The sequence below is a fragment of the Ailuropoda melanoleuca genome, chromosome 6, assembly GCF_002007445.2.
Source record: "Ailuropoda melanoleuca isolate Jingjing chromosome 6, ASM200744v2, whole genome shotgun sequence".
NCBI classification, from domain to species: Eukaryota; Metazoa; Chordata; class Mammalia; order Carnivora; family Ursidae; genus Ailuropoda; species Ailuropoda melanoleuca.
In genome coordinates, this window is record NC_048223.1 from 90417292 (window position 1) to 90431974 (window position 14683).

The following is a 14683-nucleotide window of genomic DNA, read 5'->3' on the forward strand; positions in this document are numbered from 1 at the left end:
ACTCATTAACTCACCTCCTTATGGAGGATAATTAGAAACATAATTAGAGGAAAGAAATGAGCTACAAGGGTTTAAGGAAGTCTTGGGAAAGCTGAAGGAGGTAAGGGCAAGTTACTTAATTTCTGAGTTTGTTTTCTCACCTATGAAATGAAGTTAAATAAAACTGCGCTGCAGGTTACACATAACCCGTAATAAATACTGAACAAGTGGTGGTTATTATGAAGGGAAAGAGGAGAGTAGGGCCATCGGCATGCACCTAGTAAGAAATCTGACAGGAAAGCACTGAACCTTAGCTGAAGGCCTCTAGTTTTTCTAAAAAATGAGTTTAATATTTCATAGAGAGCAGGTTAAAAATTAAAAGAGAAGATCTGAAGTCTGCAGGAAAAGAGTCAAAATGAAGTCAGTAATATACCTATCTTTTACTAATTTAAGATTCACAAAATACACTTAAGTGAATATAAAAACAATTTATGTTCAAATGGTTTCTCAGCTGTTCTCCTACGCAAAGGTTAACGTGGTAGACCATTCTGTGACAGGGTAGTTTTACAAACAAACACAACAACTATGGCTGTTAATGCTTTTAATGGAGTGGGTACAAAATGCATCAATGCAAAAGAATGTTTTACATACTCATTAGCATGGTGATGAATGTAAAATTAGGAATACATCCTTAAACCTCAAAAATTACAAAGTTTCCTGCAACCTATTAATGGAAAAGGCTCCTTAAGTTTTTACCTGCCACCTTTATTATTGAAGTTCTAAGTGGTATTGGGGGGACGGGGACAAAAAAATAGGAGGCTCTTTTCAGCTGTGGTTCAAGAAGTCTAATGAAGCTGTATGGCAAGGACTGTGGGACTGTGAAGTTTCCCCAGAAGAGTTTTTAGATGACCATGTCACAAACTTGAAAAGTATTAACAACATATAGGCAAGCTGAGTGGCTTAATAGTTTAAAAGCCTGGAAAGCAGCTACGGTATCTCAACCTTAGAGAATTTAAAAACATTATAAATCACATTTCCTACAGAGAAACCTTTTAAAGCATGGACATGACTTTTAAGGATACTGAGAAAACATCAAGTTTTCATAAAGCTTCAGTAAACACCCCAAGGCACAAGTGTTCAAAACAGCCTGTTCACTAAAAATGTCACTGCGTTCTACTTCCAGAGGTATAGGTATGCTATGCTTGCAGTGAGAGGACATTTAATTTATTCCTAGTTAAAAGCACCAGGTGTCAAGCTCAGCTTCCCTTTACACAGGATGCACCAGTAACCCTTAGGATAGCAAATAGTTCAAGTACTACGTTTCCAACATGTCTTGCCTTTTGCTCTTTGATTAATTAGTCAGCACTAAGGCTCTCTGACTTGTAGTTCAGAATATTTTGAAAATGGCTAGGACTGAATATAGTCTTGAAGCAATACGGAGCTGTTCTAAAAGCTCACTAGATACTTTAATAACATTTAGAAAAGGGGAAAAGACAAAATTTGCAGTAGCTGAATCTCTTTCAGAAGAAAAATAATGTGAAACGTTCTATAATTAATGTCCAAAATTGCCAAGATTGTTAATACACATTTTGGTAAGGGAAAAAAAATGACTATATTGGCAAGGTTAACTATTTGTGTGAAATATACTATATATTAAACAGAAGAATCATTTCCACCACCAATGGAAGAAAACCCACAGCGAGGGAAGCATCTAAAGGAGGACAATCAAAAGGTTAGGGAAGCTTACTAGCTTTCGAATACATCAACACACCTTGATTACAGAACTATTTCATTTTTAAAACTACAGTGTTTTAATGTACTTCTAGTAACAATCCAATCTAAGAAGCTTTAGAGGCTTATGAAAAAGACCTATCCACCAAGAAAGATGCTGTGTTTCCAGTGTAGGCTGAGTTAATACTTCTGTAAGAAGGAACTGAATCACCTCAGCATCAACAAACAGCCTTTTTCTTTTACACAGTAACTCATAATTTGATGACATTTCTCTTCACTAGCTCAAAATTAGGCAGGAAAGGAACTAAGCTGACTGGTCAGACCCAGAAACACAATGATTTGGCAAGCCGCACAGTCACTCGGCCCATGGATGTGTGATAATTTGCAGAAAAGTTGCTTGACTCATGTTCCATTCCTTCACATCTATAAAGAAAAGCCAAAGATTAGAGTCACTTCACTACAGGATAAAAGCAAATCTCTCCCCCCACCCCCTTGGAGCTGACTCATTTCTCAATAAGCTAAAAAAATCCACACAGGCTCTGAAAATTCCCGACAGCTATATCATCTTGAAAGGTCACTTTCAAGTATGTCCTAGTTATTTCATAAAGCAAGTTCAAGTGAAACACCTGAAACTGTTATGATCCCCCAGCCACCCTCACATGTCTAGCACACATGCCATTAACAGGAATATAGTTCAATGGGCAAAGTGTGAATTCATATTGAAGACAAAACATCTACAAACAGCTAAAATCTAATTTTTTCACACTAGTGGCATGTACGTACCTGTAGAGGAGTTCGATACAACCACTTTTCTTTGTCAACTTTAAGCTGCATACAGGCAAAGAGGTCACAAACTGCTGGGAGGCCATAACGGTCTTGGGGAAAGTTACGTTCCTCCTGTAGGGGTGAGTTAAGTAATACTTCCTGCAAGAAGACAAAAAGGGTGGGTTGCTACAAGACAACTGGGAGATAAGAGACCAACTTAACTCATCTTCCAAATAGTGTAGTATCTATAAGGAATATTGTTTGCCATGTTGTAATAATGTAAATTTTGGCCATTCTCTCTAATAAGCAAGAGCAAAGGTACAACAGTAATCTTTTCCATAAACAGCCAATAAAATAGTCTGGGTTTTTGGTGGGTGTTTTTTTTTTTTTGTTTCCCTTTCCTGCAGGATGGGGACTGGGGGCCTGGAAAATGTACAAAATTTTTAGTCTGAATCACAAATCCTCCATCAAGATTAACAGGCCAAATAACATTTAACATATTTAAGGATTTGGCCCATTTGCAAGATTTGGGATTAAGAAAGTATACATCTACTAAGTATAGTTGAAATGGTGTTATTTTGATGTCTGTGCTCACCTTGGCCTTCTTTCGAAGTAGCCACTTGTCTTCTCCTGAGGATAAATGGCTGAGGTTTCCCATTTTCTCTCCTGGCAAGACCCAGTCAGCTGTGTTAAAGGGACACCAGGAAGTGGCCACCGGGTTCGTAAGCTTTTGCTTGCCAGCTCTGTCTTCAGCACTAGGCACTTCTTTGGGACAACCTTCTTTGCATGTGGGTGTGATGAGCCACTCTGACAAAGGACTGTTCCTTATGACTTGGAAGGAATCGGCAATTCTAGAAGGAGCCACTGCCTTTGACATCTTAGCTTGTTGTGTTGCCTCTTTTCTGGAAGGACAGAGCCACACACTCAGGGAATCTATACATTTCTCAGGCTCAGGATTTGGTTCCACAGGCATACCATTTTTGTCTTTTCCTTCTTTCTTCAGAAGCCATTTACACAGAGCTTCCTTCTCACAGTTCTCATCACACACACACTCTGCAAAGCTTGTACAGGGCTCGTTGGCTTTGCATACCTCCTCTACTTTGTATGTGTCCTGATGGTTCTGGACAAGCCAATCCTCAGTAATCAGGCTGGGAATGGACAAGGGTTTCTTGGCTTCTAAGTGGTCATTCAGGCACTTCAGATTGCCCAGGTTTTCAATCTCCACACCCTTGGGCTGGTTGCCCCGACAATTGGTACAGGAATCGGGCTTGACAAGCCAATCATTCACACTATAGGGCTCCTGGAACACCTGCAACAGGAGCTTCAACTTCTCACTGGTTTCACAGCTGCTATTCCCAGGCTTCTCCAGCTTACGGGATTCCTGAGGAGTCACCAGCCAATCAGAAAGGTCCATCTCATCTTGATCAAGAAGGTCCTGGTCTCCAACCTTTTCAATTTCAATAGCATGAGAACTGGTGGTAGAATGACTGTTACACTTTTGGTAAGTTGGTTTTTCAGGAACCTCTTGTTGCTGACTCTTGTAGAGCCAGTTTTCTAAGCCCTTTAGGTTGCCCCAGACATTACTGAAGAAACTGCAGGCTCTGGCAGAAGTCTACACGAGAAGTACATGGTATTAGTTCACCAGAACGTTATGGCTGCTTTGGGGTTCAACAATAAGAGTTCTATCTGCACATTTATTACAATGCCCAGTGTTTCTAAATTTAAGTAGGTAAGGCCAAGAGACAAAGATTTCTCTATTGAGATATTAAAATACATATTTGAGTAACAAATTTAATTAATGCAGTTTTAAAAAAACTAAAAAATATTAAAGACAAAGTACGAGAAAGCATTTGTAGCTTATTTAATAGAAAAGAGGCTGGTAGTTCTACATACTAAGCCTTTATGAATAAAGAAGACAAAAATGAACAAAGAATATGATTAAGCAACTCATCCAAGAAGGCTAAAAACATGAAAAATATTCAACCTCCATAAGCAAAGAAACTTCAAAAGTAAAATTATTACTTTGTATCAAATTTGGAGGAAGGAACTTATAAATGACTGCCACTATTCGAGAAGTTCCAGGGAAGGAAGCACCCTCAATATTCTGCTGAATATTCTTCTGAATATAAATGGTACCAACTTCCTGGAAAGCCAAACTGGCAATATGTATCAAAAATCTTAAAGGGTATGCAGAATTATAATCTAGAAATGCAATTTCTAGGATTTTACTGCTAAGGAATTAATCAAAAATGTGCACAAACTAACTCCTGGCTGTTTAGGGGAACTCTGTTTATACCCAGAAAAACTGGAGTTTAAGTTAAAGCCAATCAATAAAATATTACATACTATTAAGGATTTTATGGAAGAAATTAAATGAAGGAGAAATCTATTCATGCCCTACTAGTGAAAAAAATCTGCTAGTCAAAACAGGATTTACAGAATCATGTTTTTGAAGTATATGTACACACAGAAAAATGGGAACTATATAAACAAAAAAATTAGTTAGCTCTGCGTGTTGGGGTTATGAGTTTGTATTTCCTTGTAGTTCTTTTTTCTAAATTTCCTATCTAGAGTAAAGAGGTGTCACTGTTGTAATATTACGAGTTGTAAAAATATTTTTAGCCTAGAACTAAAAACAAAACAAAGGCATAACCTGTGAGTTAAAAACTAAAACCATCTACTACTCCATCTACCTCAGAAACAATAAAGGCAGCAACACACCTGACTATTCTCCAAGGTCTGCTTTTGGGTGAGCCAGTCCTGGAGGTTAGTGCTGGGGATGTAAGGAGCCTGACGACCATTGGCAGGTTTGCTTCCAAGAAGCCATTCGCTGAGACAGACAGCCGTGGTGCTGGATGCTGACTTCTGCTAATCACATAATACTCTGCTGCTTAACGAGGCAATGCCAAATGCCATGGAACATTCACCAGAAAAGCAGGAGACCCAAGTCTCTAATTCTGGCTTGCCACTGACCCTGCACAAGTCACATAACTTCCCTAATCCTCCATCTTCACAATTATAAAACAAGTATAGCTCATCTCCAGGGTTGCTCTCAACTCAAAGCATCTAGCATCCTATATTCACATTGCCTTAAGAATTATAAAGAGAAGTTTCCCTAAGAGAGAATTACCGCAATCAGAGAGCTAATGATAATGTCTTATGAACTAACTGGTAACAATGACTTTCTCTCATAACACCTACAAAACCTCTGATTTTCTATCCGACATTCAGTCTCAAGGGGACTGTTTAATTGCATAAATTAACTCACTTCCGCTGGTGCCATTTTGCAAATAAATGGTAGCCAAAAAAAAAAAAAAAAGATTTAGTCAAAAGCCAAAAGACATATAAGCCAAGTAATAACTAAATTATATTTTACCTGTTCTGGCAATGGGATATAAGCTCTTTTCTCCAGGAAAGACCCAAGATTTGATGAATTAGCATGAGCAATCAGGTGCTCAGGAATTTGCTATAAAATGAAAACAAATTAATCATGTTTATTAATGTTATGCTTTCATTCCAAAAAAGTGAAACTATAATTCCTAAATTTCAAAAGTAGTAAGCAAAGCATTATCATTTCACTAGAATATTCTTCACACTAAATTCAATGACCTATGCAAATAGTTATGAAATCTGTGAATTCTCTACTACATAACTATCATCATACAAGAGAATTCTTCACCAGAATTGGTAGTATTACTGCTTTTAACAAGACTCAAATGAACCCATGTTTGGTTTTTGGTATTTAAGACCATTCAAGCCATAGATTTTAAAGAAATACGTCAAAAGTTATTTAAAAGGATACAAGATGAATTCTGGAGATTATAAGTGAATCAGTACCACATTCCAAGAATTACCAGCCTAATGCTCTATTGACTTAATCAGAACATGAAACTCTGAAGTTTACCAAATGCTCAAGAAAGCCACTATTCATAGTAAAAATGTTTAAGACCATCTGTGAGTCCACATATCTGAGAAGTGCTCTATGAATTATCTGAGATCAACACTACTCACGATGGTCTTGAGGGATCCAAATGTGGTGATGGTCTGGCGCAGAGCAGTTGTGTCTGCTTCAAACAATAGGACAGTCGAATCTTCGGGTTTGAGGGTCAAATTGCCCAGTCTGAAGAAAAAAATAAAATCAATTTTTAAGGAATAACAGTTTCAATCTAAAACAAAAGCCAAATTGTGAATAATCTGAAATGACTATACTTTTCTAAGAAACTCATCAAAGGCAGATGACTTCACTATGTACCACCAGATATAATATTAAGTATATAAAGTAGGATGTTCTTATCATAGGAAAAGAGAAGTCAGGTTAAGTCCAAGACAAACAATGAGTTACAAAATTGACTTTGTTTTTTAAATACATTAAAGTTGGGGCGCCTGGGTCGCTCAGGTCATGATCGCAGGGTCCTGGGATCAGTCCCATGTCAGGCTCCCTACTCAGCGGGAGCCTGCTTCTCCCAGTCCGTGCCCGCCCTCCACCCCCCAGCTCGTGCTCTCTCTGGCTGTCTATCGCTCTCAAATAAATAAAATATTTTAAAAAATAAATAAATACATCAAATCAAAGAGCCAAAAGTCAAAACAAGTAAAAAATATCTTTACCTCTCCAGGCACACAGAGACTTGATTGGCTAGATCTTTGTTTTGGGTGCACTCCAGCTGATGAATAAGACAATTGAACTGGCCCAGTAACTGTAAGAAAAATGAAACCATCCAGCCACAGTGATACTAAAAACACCAAATAGGGGCGCCTGGGTGGCAAAGCGGTTAAGCATCTGCCTTCGGCTCAGGGCATGATCCCGGGCGTTATGGGATGGAGCCCCACATCAGGCTCCTCCGCTATGAGCCTGCTTCTTCCTCTCCCACTCCCCCTGCTTGTGTTCCCTCTCTTGCTGGCTGTCTCTATCTCTGTCAAATAAATAAATAAAATCTTAAAATAAATAAATAAAAACGCCCAATATATCCAAATTAACAAACAGCGCCTTAGATTAAACTTTTACCTGATCTATATTAATGCTACATTATAGGAAAGACATTTTTTGGAAACTAGAAACCATACTCAAACCAATTACAGCCTTGCAGCCACCTTACCCAGTAGAGCTGTTGGGTCTGCTGCTGAAGTGTCTCCTCTTTAAGCTGATAGATGAGATCTACCTGTTCATACAGCCACACCTCACGGCTTCGAAGGCATTCCAGGTGACGGCTTATGCAGCTGTGAATCTGGGCTTTAACCTAGGAAACACATACCTGTTAGCTTCACTACTGTTATAAGCCCAAAGAACGGTGTTTCCCACAGAATGGGGAGTTTCTTAAACTTTTGGGGGGTCACAAATCCTTTTCGTTATCCAATCACATCTATGGAGCATCTCCCCAGAAAAATATATATTAGATACTCAAAATTTTGCCTGTAATATCGGGGTTTAGGGTGCCCAAAGCACACCCATGGAGCCACCAAAGCCCCCATGGACCCAGTTTAAGAATTCCAGCCATAAAGCATTCATAGCTCTAAAATCCTCCTGCAGTACCCCCTCCCTCCAGAGGAGCAGGTTTATTTGGTGGCCTAAAGTAATCAAGAGAAAATAAAAGGATATATTATATAATACTGATCGCCCTCAGTTTTCCATATAATTTGAAAACCTATAGTCTTACAAATTTGTCACTGGAATAAGACAAGAACGTTAATAGCTAGCCCTTATCTCTTTTCTCACTCTATGAAGGAGCAATCCACTTACAGTGGGCCAATTCAGTAAAGAGATGTGCCACTACATGTGAACAGACAGAAGACCATTAGGGCAGACAGTTTATGTAAACCTAGAAACTAAATGTTTCTGGAAGCATAAATTGCGATTCAAAAAAGGACAAATTTAAAAATCCTAAGGAGAGAAATCGAAACAGCTATCAATTATCCATGAGAACTGACATAAACTATTTTGAAACAATTTTTTTCTGAATAAAGTTGTATTTCAAAGTCACGTCATACTTGGTCTTCTCACTCACCAACACAATAATATTAGGTTAATGGAACAAAGAAATTTCATTCTGGCTTGATTTAACAGATGAAGTTATTTACAGAACCATGCCACCAACAAAACCATGCCACCAACAAGTTAAAAGATGGTAGGGGACATGATGAAGTGCCACACTTCATGCATCAAGGACATAGCTGAGAAGTATAGTACCCATTCATTTTGTCATTTTTTTATCGATGGCAGTACGTGGCACAGGGACCACACAGAGGATCAATTTAAGAAAATGCACGCTGGGGCGCCTGGGTGGCAGCGCGGTTGAGCATCTGCCTTAGGCTCAGGGCGTGGTCCCGGCGTTGTGGGATCGAGCCCCACATCGGGCTCCTGTGCTGTGAGCCTGCTTCTTCCTCTCCCACTCCCCCTGCTTGTGTTCCCTCTCTCGCTGGCTGTCTTTATCTCTGTCAAGTAAATAAATAAAATCTTTAAAAAAAAAAAAAAAAGAAAAAGAAAATGCACGCTGAACGGAACTCTTCAAGGTAGTACAAGGTTTTCCAGACTCTTCTACCATCTGCTTAATTTCGCTTGGAAATCAAAGGCACCAACACTTCAGGCATACCATGCAAGGCACTGGGTGAAACTTTTTGGTTGGCACAGAGAAGCCAAGCCCTTGGCCTTGCCCTAACCAGCCCTGTGCCAAGAGTCCAGACTAGGGAAGAATAAAGCGCATGTCACACCTCTTGCAAGTTATCTTTAATTTGCTGTTCAGCCCGGAGAACTCCACCAATAGCAAGCTCCAAGTCCCTCCGTGCATCACAACACCTCAAAAGGGGTTCTCTAGTACTGGAGCAGCCGCTCTGGTCCTGTGAGGTGCTCATTCTGCTCACCGTTCCTTTGAAAGAAGAAAAAAAAAAAGAACAATCTAAATTGCACTGTAATTACAACCAAAAACCACCTTTCAATCATGCCCCAAATGATCATTCCAACCAGCTCCCAATTACTGACTTACTCAGATTACTTCCAACACAGGACCCGGCACATAGTATACTCTTCGTAAATACTGCCTCTTCTTCCCTGCCCACCACTACTGCATTGCTACCACACAATTCTGTGCATCTACTTTAGTGACACTTCACACGTGAACAAATTATTCTTAAAAAACAAAACAAAAAACACTAATTTTCCTGAACTGATAGGGCATATAACCTCCAAAAAGTTACAAGAACACTACAGTGTTTCAATTTATAACATACATGAAGTCAAAGGGGGCTTATGTTCTTTTTTTACCGATTTAGAAGTGAAGACTAAAAGGTACAGAAGGACCCATAATTACTCTCAAAAGCAACTACAAACCACTAACTTGGTAAACAGAATTTAGAACATTGTTTAGATCTAGCATTTACCTAAATTGATTGGGAAAACGGAAATTTTATTTCTCTTTTAGGTGGGACCTTTTTTAATTTAGAAAGAATTTAGGAATGGTTTCATAGCTAGGAAGCTCTCAAGAATGTAAATCTAACAAAGTAATTTCATAGGATTCTGATATAAGGGAGGTGCTTACAGACACTGGCATGGGAAACTACAGAGAGTTTCCTAATAATCTTAGGTTTACAAGAGATAAGAAATAGAAGTGGAAAGAAAAGCACACAAGCAATGATAAAATAATAAGAGATTGAGGAAGAAAAGTGTTGGAAAAACAATGAAGCAAAGCTTGACAAAAACTACTGGAAAAAGTCTGGTGTCTATCTTGGATAGCTCTAGAATCAGAGATGGTTTCTAAACACTTAGAAAAAAGCAGGCATCAATGTAACCCAGCAGGTGTTCACTAAACCCTACGATCTCAAAGTTATTTCCTTCTTGGCCAGTTATACTAAACTGGCCACTCAGTGTAATCCTGTGGCCACACTCTATCTGGACGCTCAACAGTATGACCTGTGACAATGTGATATCCTATCTTTGGGGACAAAGTGAATATGAGCTAAACAGAGGTACAACTAAATGGAATCCTAAGATTATTTTTTACAAACAACTCAAAAGGATAAAAGACTGAAGCCAGTCTATAAAGTTTTTAGAGGTATGTTTTTCCCAATTACTCACCTGTTTCCCCTCATTACATGGATAAAAAACAACAGACATTATGGTTGCAGTTCACAATGTTGATAAAAATAGATGCCACAACAATCTCTACATAGCTGTTAAATCTTATAAAACAAAATGTAAATTCTTACAACTTGAATGGGGGAGGACAAAGTGGAAGAGAATAAAATGTTTTTAAAAGGATGAAGAAGTTTAATTGAAAGTAACCTCTATGAGTTAGCACTGTGCTGGGCCTGAGAGAAAAATAACACACCATTTGCATTTACCAACAGTATAGTGTTTGTCACTGGACTAATCTGTTCCATGTTTATTTAACTAAATTTGAAACTTCTTTCTGAAAAACACACATTAGAACAGGGATTTAGAAAAGGGAAAGGGACCTTCAAACCATGAGAAATTTCTCCAGGAAGGGAAGCTGTTTAGCCTAGATAAGAGAAGTCTCTGGGAGGACTTGATTACGACACTCAAATACTTGGTGACCTGTCGAAAAGACTTAGATTTGTTCAGAATCACCCAAAAAGAGTAGATGAGGATTCACAGGAGACATCTGAGGCAATATATGAAAGAACTTCCTATCAGTTCTGAAAGCAACGACCTTCTCAAAGAAGCCAGCTTTTGGCTGAACAGCAGCCTACCCAGTGCAGAGTTCCCCCAAATGGCTGACTCCTCATCCGAAATGAAGCGAACTTTGGCCTAGACTGCATCTTCAAGCCTAGGTTTAGGACCAGAGAGCTAGCTAAAAGCTGGAAAGGGACAAAAGTGGTGTAATCCCCACCCTCAGAAATAAAACGATGGGAGGAAGAAGCCTAATAGGCTTTCTTTTGACCATCTCAGGAAAAGATCCATAGTGAGGAACTAGAGATCCTCTAAGAAACTGAAAGATTCAGGAAACTTTGTAATCTCCCTATTATTTTGTTACCTCAGTCTGTTTTCCCATAATGACCTCTAAAAAGGAAGGGCCCCCTTAACTAAATTTGAAAGGAATTTCTGTGGAAATTTTTTCCAACCCTCAAAAGACAGCCGTACCTATTTTGCTAACTTCTTTTCACACTGTAAACTGCCCTGTTTTAAGCATAGGCATTAGTGTCCACACTTGGTGCACACTACAGGGACTTTGAAAAATACCTGTGCAACACAAGTGAACCGTTGGCTCATACTTGGGAGAGCTGCACTGTCACCTCATTACCACAAGTTGCTTCACTTTGCACTTGAAAGTTATATGCAAGGCATGTTCAGCTGTCGTTCCAATTATTAACCAACTTTCACTTGTGCCAAATTTCCCATTCTTAGGTCTCCAACATCTGTGTGGAATGCCAGAATGCCCGGCACAGTATAAAATGTAATCAATAAAATTAAAATGTACTTCACAATGCCAAAACCCCAGAGCTCCAGATCATATGGGGGGCAAATTCAAATGCATGTTAACTGCTGACTGTTATTACTAGATCCCTAAAGTAGATCTTCTAAATTCAATCACAAATACTATACAAACTGTCTAATGAGAACAAAATATGGCAAAAGTACACAAATTGGGTTTTCTCTATCAGCTACGGACAGAAGGCAGGATTAGATTTAAGTTACAAAACTGATTTTCCCCACACATTTATCACGTTTTCAAAAAAATGAGTGTTACCCTTCAAAGCAGTCATCTTGTTAAGAAAGGTCTTTAGAGCCCATTTGTCACTGCCCCACCACCTTCAAAAGAAGCCTGCCTTAAATGTATATTTTTTGAGACAAAGTCAAAAGTTTAAGTGCTTCTAAAACTTCCCTGCCTCTAGGATCCCTGTCCTAGGTTTGGGGATAGGGAGAAGGAGGAGGAAGAGACACACGCACCCCTCAAATAAATAAAGCCCCAGGAAAACCTAGAGCTTTCCCTGAAGAGTTCTACAAACTATATATGCCATCTTCACACAGTGGTTTGCACAATCTAATTATGAAATCCAAAGATCATGAAACCAGAATTGAGAAACTAACCACAAATGAAGCTAAATCGTTATCATGTGGTTTAACCATAAAATTTCCCAAAAGCTATAACCCTCTCGTGACCAACACAAGCCACAATTTAAAGTCGAAAAACTTTTAGCTATCTCTTCAGTAGACTGTTCTCATTTTATAGTTGAAGCCACTATGGCCAAGACAGTTTAAACCACCCATCTAAAGGCCACAGCCATAACAGGTTTGAGTTTAGAGCTAAGGTTCCTAAGGTCTAGTCCTGGATGCTCTCTGACCAGCTTGTTCTTCCTTTAGTGTATTATGACCCACAAGTTATTTTATTTGCCAACACTAGAGTTTGAAATTAACATTCCAAAAAAAAAGAAAAAAAAGCAACAATGAACATTCCAATGGAATACTACTAGAATAACTTCCATTAAGATTCTGTCCATTTTAGGGGCGCCTGGGTGGCACAGCGGTTAAGCGTCTGCCTTCGGCTCAGGGCGTGATCCCGGCGTTATGGGATGGAGCCCCACGTCAGGCTCCTCTGCTGTGAGCCTGCTTCTTCCTCTCCCACTCCCCCTGCTTGTGTTTCCTCTCTCGCTGGCTGTCTCTATCTCTGTCGAATAAATAATAAAATCTTTAAAAAAAAAAAAGATTCTGTCCATTTTCACAGTTCTCAATAAATTATGACAACTTTTTAGAACTTTCTTCCTTGGATAATGCTAACAAAATACATAGTACTTGTGCATATCATGATAGTTTCGAAATAATCAAAACACTGCCAAGTACCAGTGCCAAGTATGAAGGGCACAGCAAGAGCCCTGGATTCTGATCCCACATCTGTATCACAATCATTCAAAGTTCCGTTTGTCTGTCTGAAGGCTTACACCAGGTCATCTCTAACTGCACCTTCCAGCTCTCACTCTTTGTCACCCTTCCCACCTGCCCCTACTCTCCAAAAAAGAAAAGAAGAAAAAAAAAGGCCACTTTTTAGTTTTCCTGGCATCCAAATCATAGCTAGAAGCCTACGCCCTAAAAAACAATCCACGGCATACATCTATGTTCTATGGATTACTAAGCTTGAAATACTGCCAATTTGGTTATCTTTGATGAGACAATATATTTGCCTGTACAAATTTTCAGGAAAAAAATTATTATAATTAATATTCCACACTACCTTGAGACATTTCTTCTTCACATGTTTTTTTTTTTTTTAAGACTTTATTTATTTGACAGAGAGAGACAGCCAGCGAGAGAGGAAACACAAGCAAGGGGAGTGTAAGAGGAAGAAGCAGGCTCCCAGAAGAGCATGGAGCCCAATGTGGGGCTCGATCCCAGAACCCTGGGATCATGCCCTGAGCCAAAGGCAGACGCCTAACGACTGCGCCACCCAGGCGCCCCCACACATTCTTAATTGTTTAAAAAAAAAAAAAAAGATTTTTTTAATTTCACAGTTCATCAACTCAAAGGCTATATATTATGTCTTACCCTAGCCCCAGCCCACTTTTAATTCTTTATCAACACAAGTATTTTTGAAATTCAGGATCTGATTCTCCGTAATTATTTTTACACCTAGCAAATAAAGGTTAATATCTGAAGAGACTTAAACAGAAGGTAACAATGAAATCACAATAGCATATTTTAAGATTTACACTTCAGAGTTTACTGCGCTGGGATCCGTCTACCTTTATACTTGTAACTACGAGCAATCAACCCCAGCACATCAACTTTCCGAAGCAGTAATTGCAAACCGACCACAAAATTCCCCACCTAATGCCAAGTAAGACTTTTCTAGTTAAAAGCAACAACGATTCATGCAACTTTCCAGGTTCCCCCAACACTTTCTAAGAGCACAGTAGCCCTACGAAGTCGCGGTACGGTCCCTGGAATCCACAGCCCGCAGGGTCACCACTCAGCCCGCGTGCGCACAGACAGGGCCGCGAGCCCCTTCCCCACTCCNCGGGGCGGGGAGCCCCTTCCCCACTCCAGCGTGGCAAGCGACTCCGCTGCGCTCCTGGGCTGCCCGACGAACCTCGCAGGCTGGGTCTCCGCCGCGCGAGCAGCCTGGCGAGCCGGAGGCCGCTTTATCCCCAACTCGAGCGCCGCAAGTCTCCGGGGCCAGGAGCCCCGCCCCGCCCGCGACTAGCAGCAGCCCCGGCAGCCGGGAGCGCGCACGTCGGCGCCGGGGACGAGCCGGGAGGCTCCGCCCAC

General features: G+C 39.9%; 1 protein-coding gene across 6 annotated transcripts in view; it reads right to left on the reverse strand.

Moving 5' to 3' along the window:
• Positions 1 to 563: 563 nt before the first annotated feature.
• The window catches only part of NCOA4 (nuclear receptor coactivator 4), a 21490-nt gene continuing 7370 nt past the window's right edge, over positions 564 to 14683 (reverse strand). The window contains exons 1-10 of one of the 6 annotated variants that reach the window (XM_019806988.2): positions 14505 to 14656; positions 9178 to 9332; positions 7569 to 7709; positions 7081 to 7169; positions 6487 to 6595; positions 5852 to 5941; positions 5197 to 5343; positions 3071 to 4087; positions 2494 to 2634; positions 564 to 2133 (exon numbers count right to left, since the gene is read on the reverse strand). In XM_019806988.2, the coding sequence (XP_019662547.1) occupies positions 2128 to 2133; positions 2494 to 2634; positions 3071 to 4087; positions 5197 to 5343; positions 5852 to 5941; positions 6487 to 6595; positions 7081 to 7169; positions 7569 to 7709; positions 9178 to 9318 (1881 nt within the window). In that variant the 5' untranslated portion in view covers positions 9319 to 9332; positions 14505 to 14656 and the 3' untranslated portion in view covers positions 564 to 2127. Of the gene's footprint in view, positions 2134 to 2493; positions 2635 to 3070; positions 4088 to 5196; positions 5344 to 5851; positions 5942 to 6486; positions 6596 to 7080; positions 7170 to 7568; positions 7710 to 9177; positions 9333 to 14337; positions 14356 to 14401; positions 14425 to 14504; positions 14657 to 14683 lie in introns of those variants that run through there. The other 5 variants (XM_034662861.1, XM_034662860.1, XM_019806987.2 and 2 more) reach the window with 5 other exon arrangements.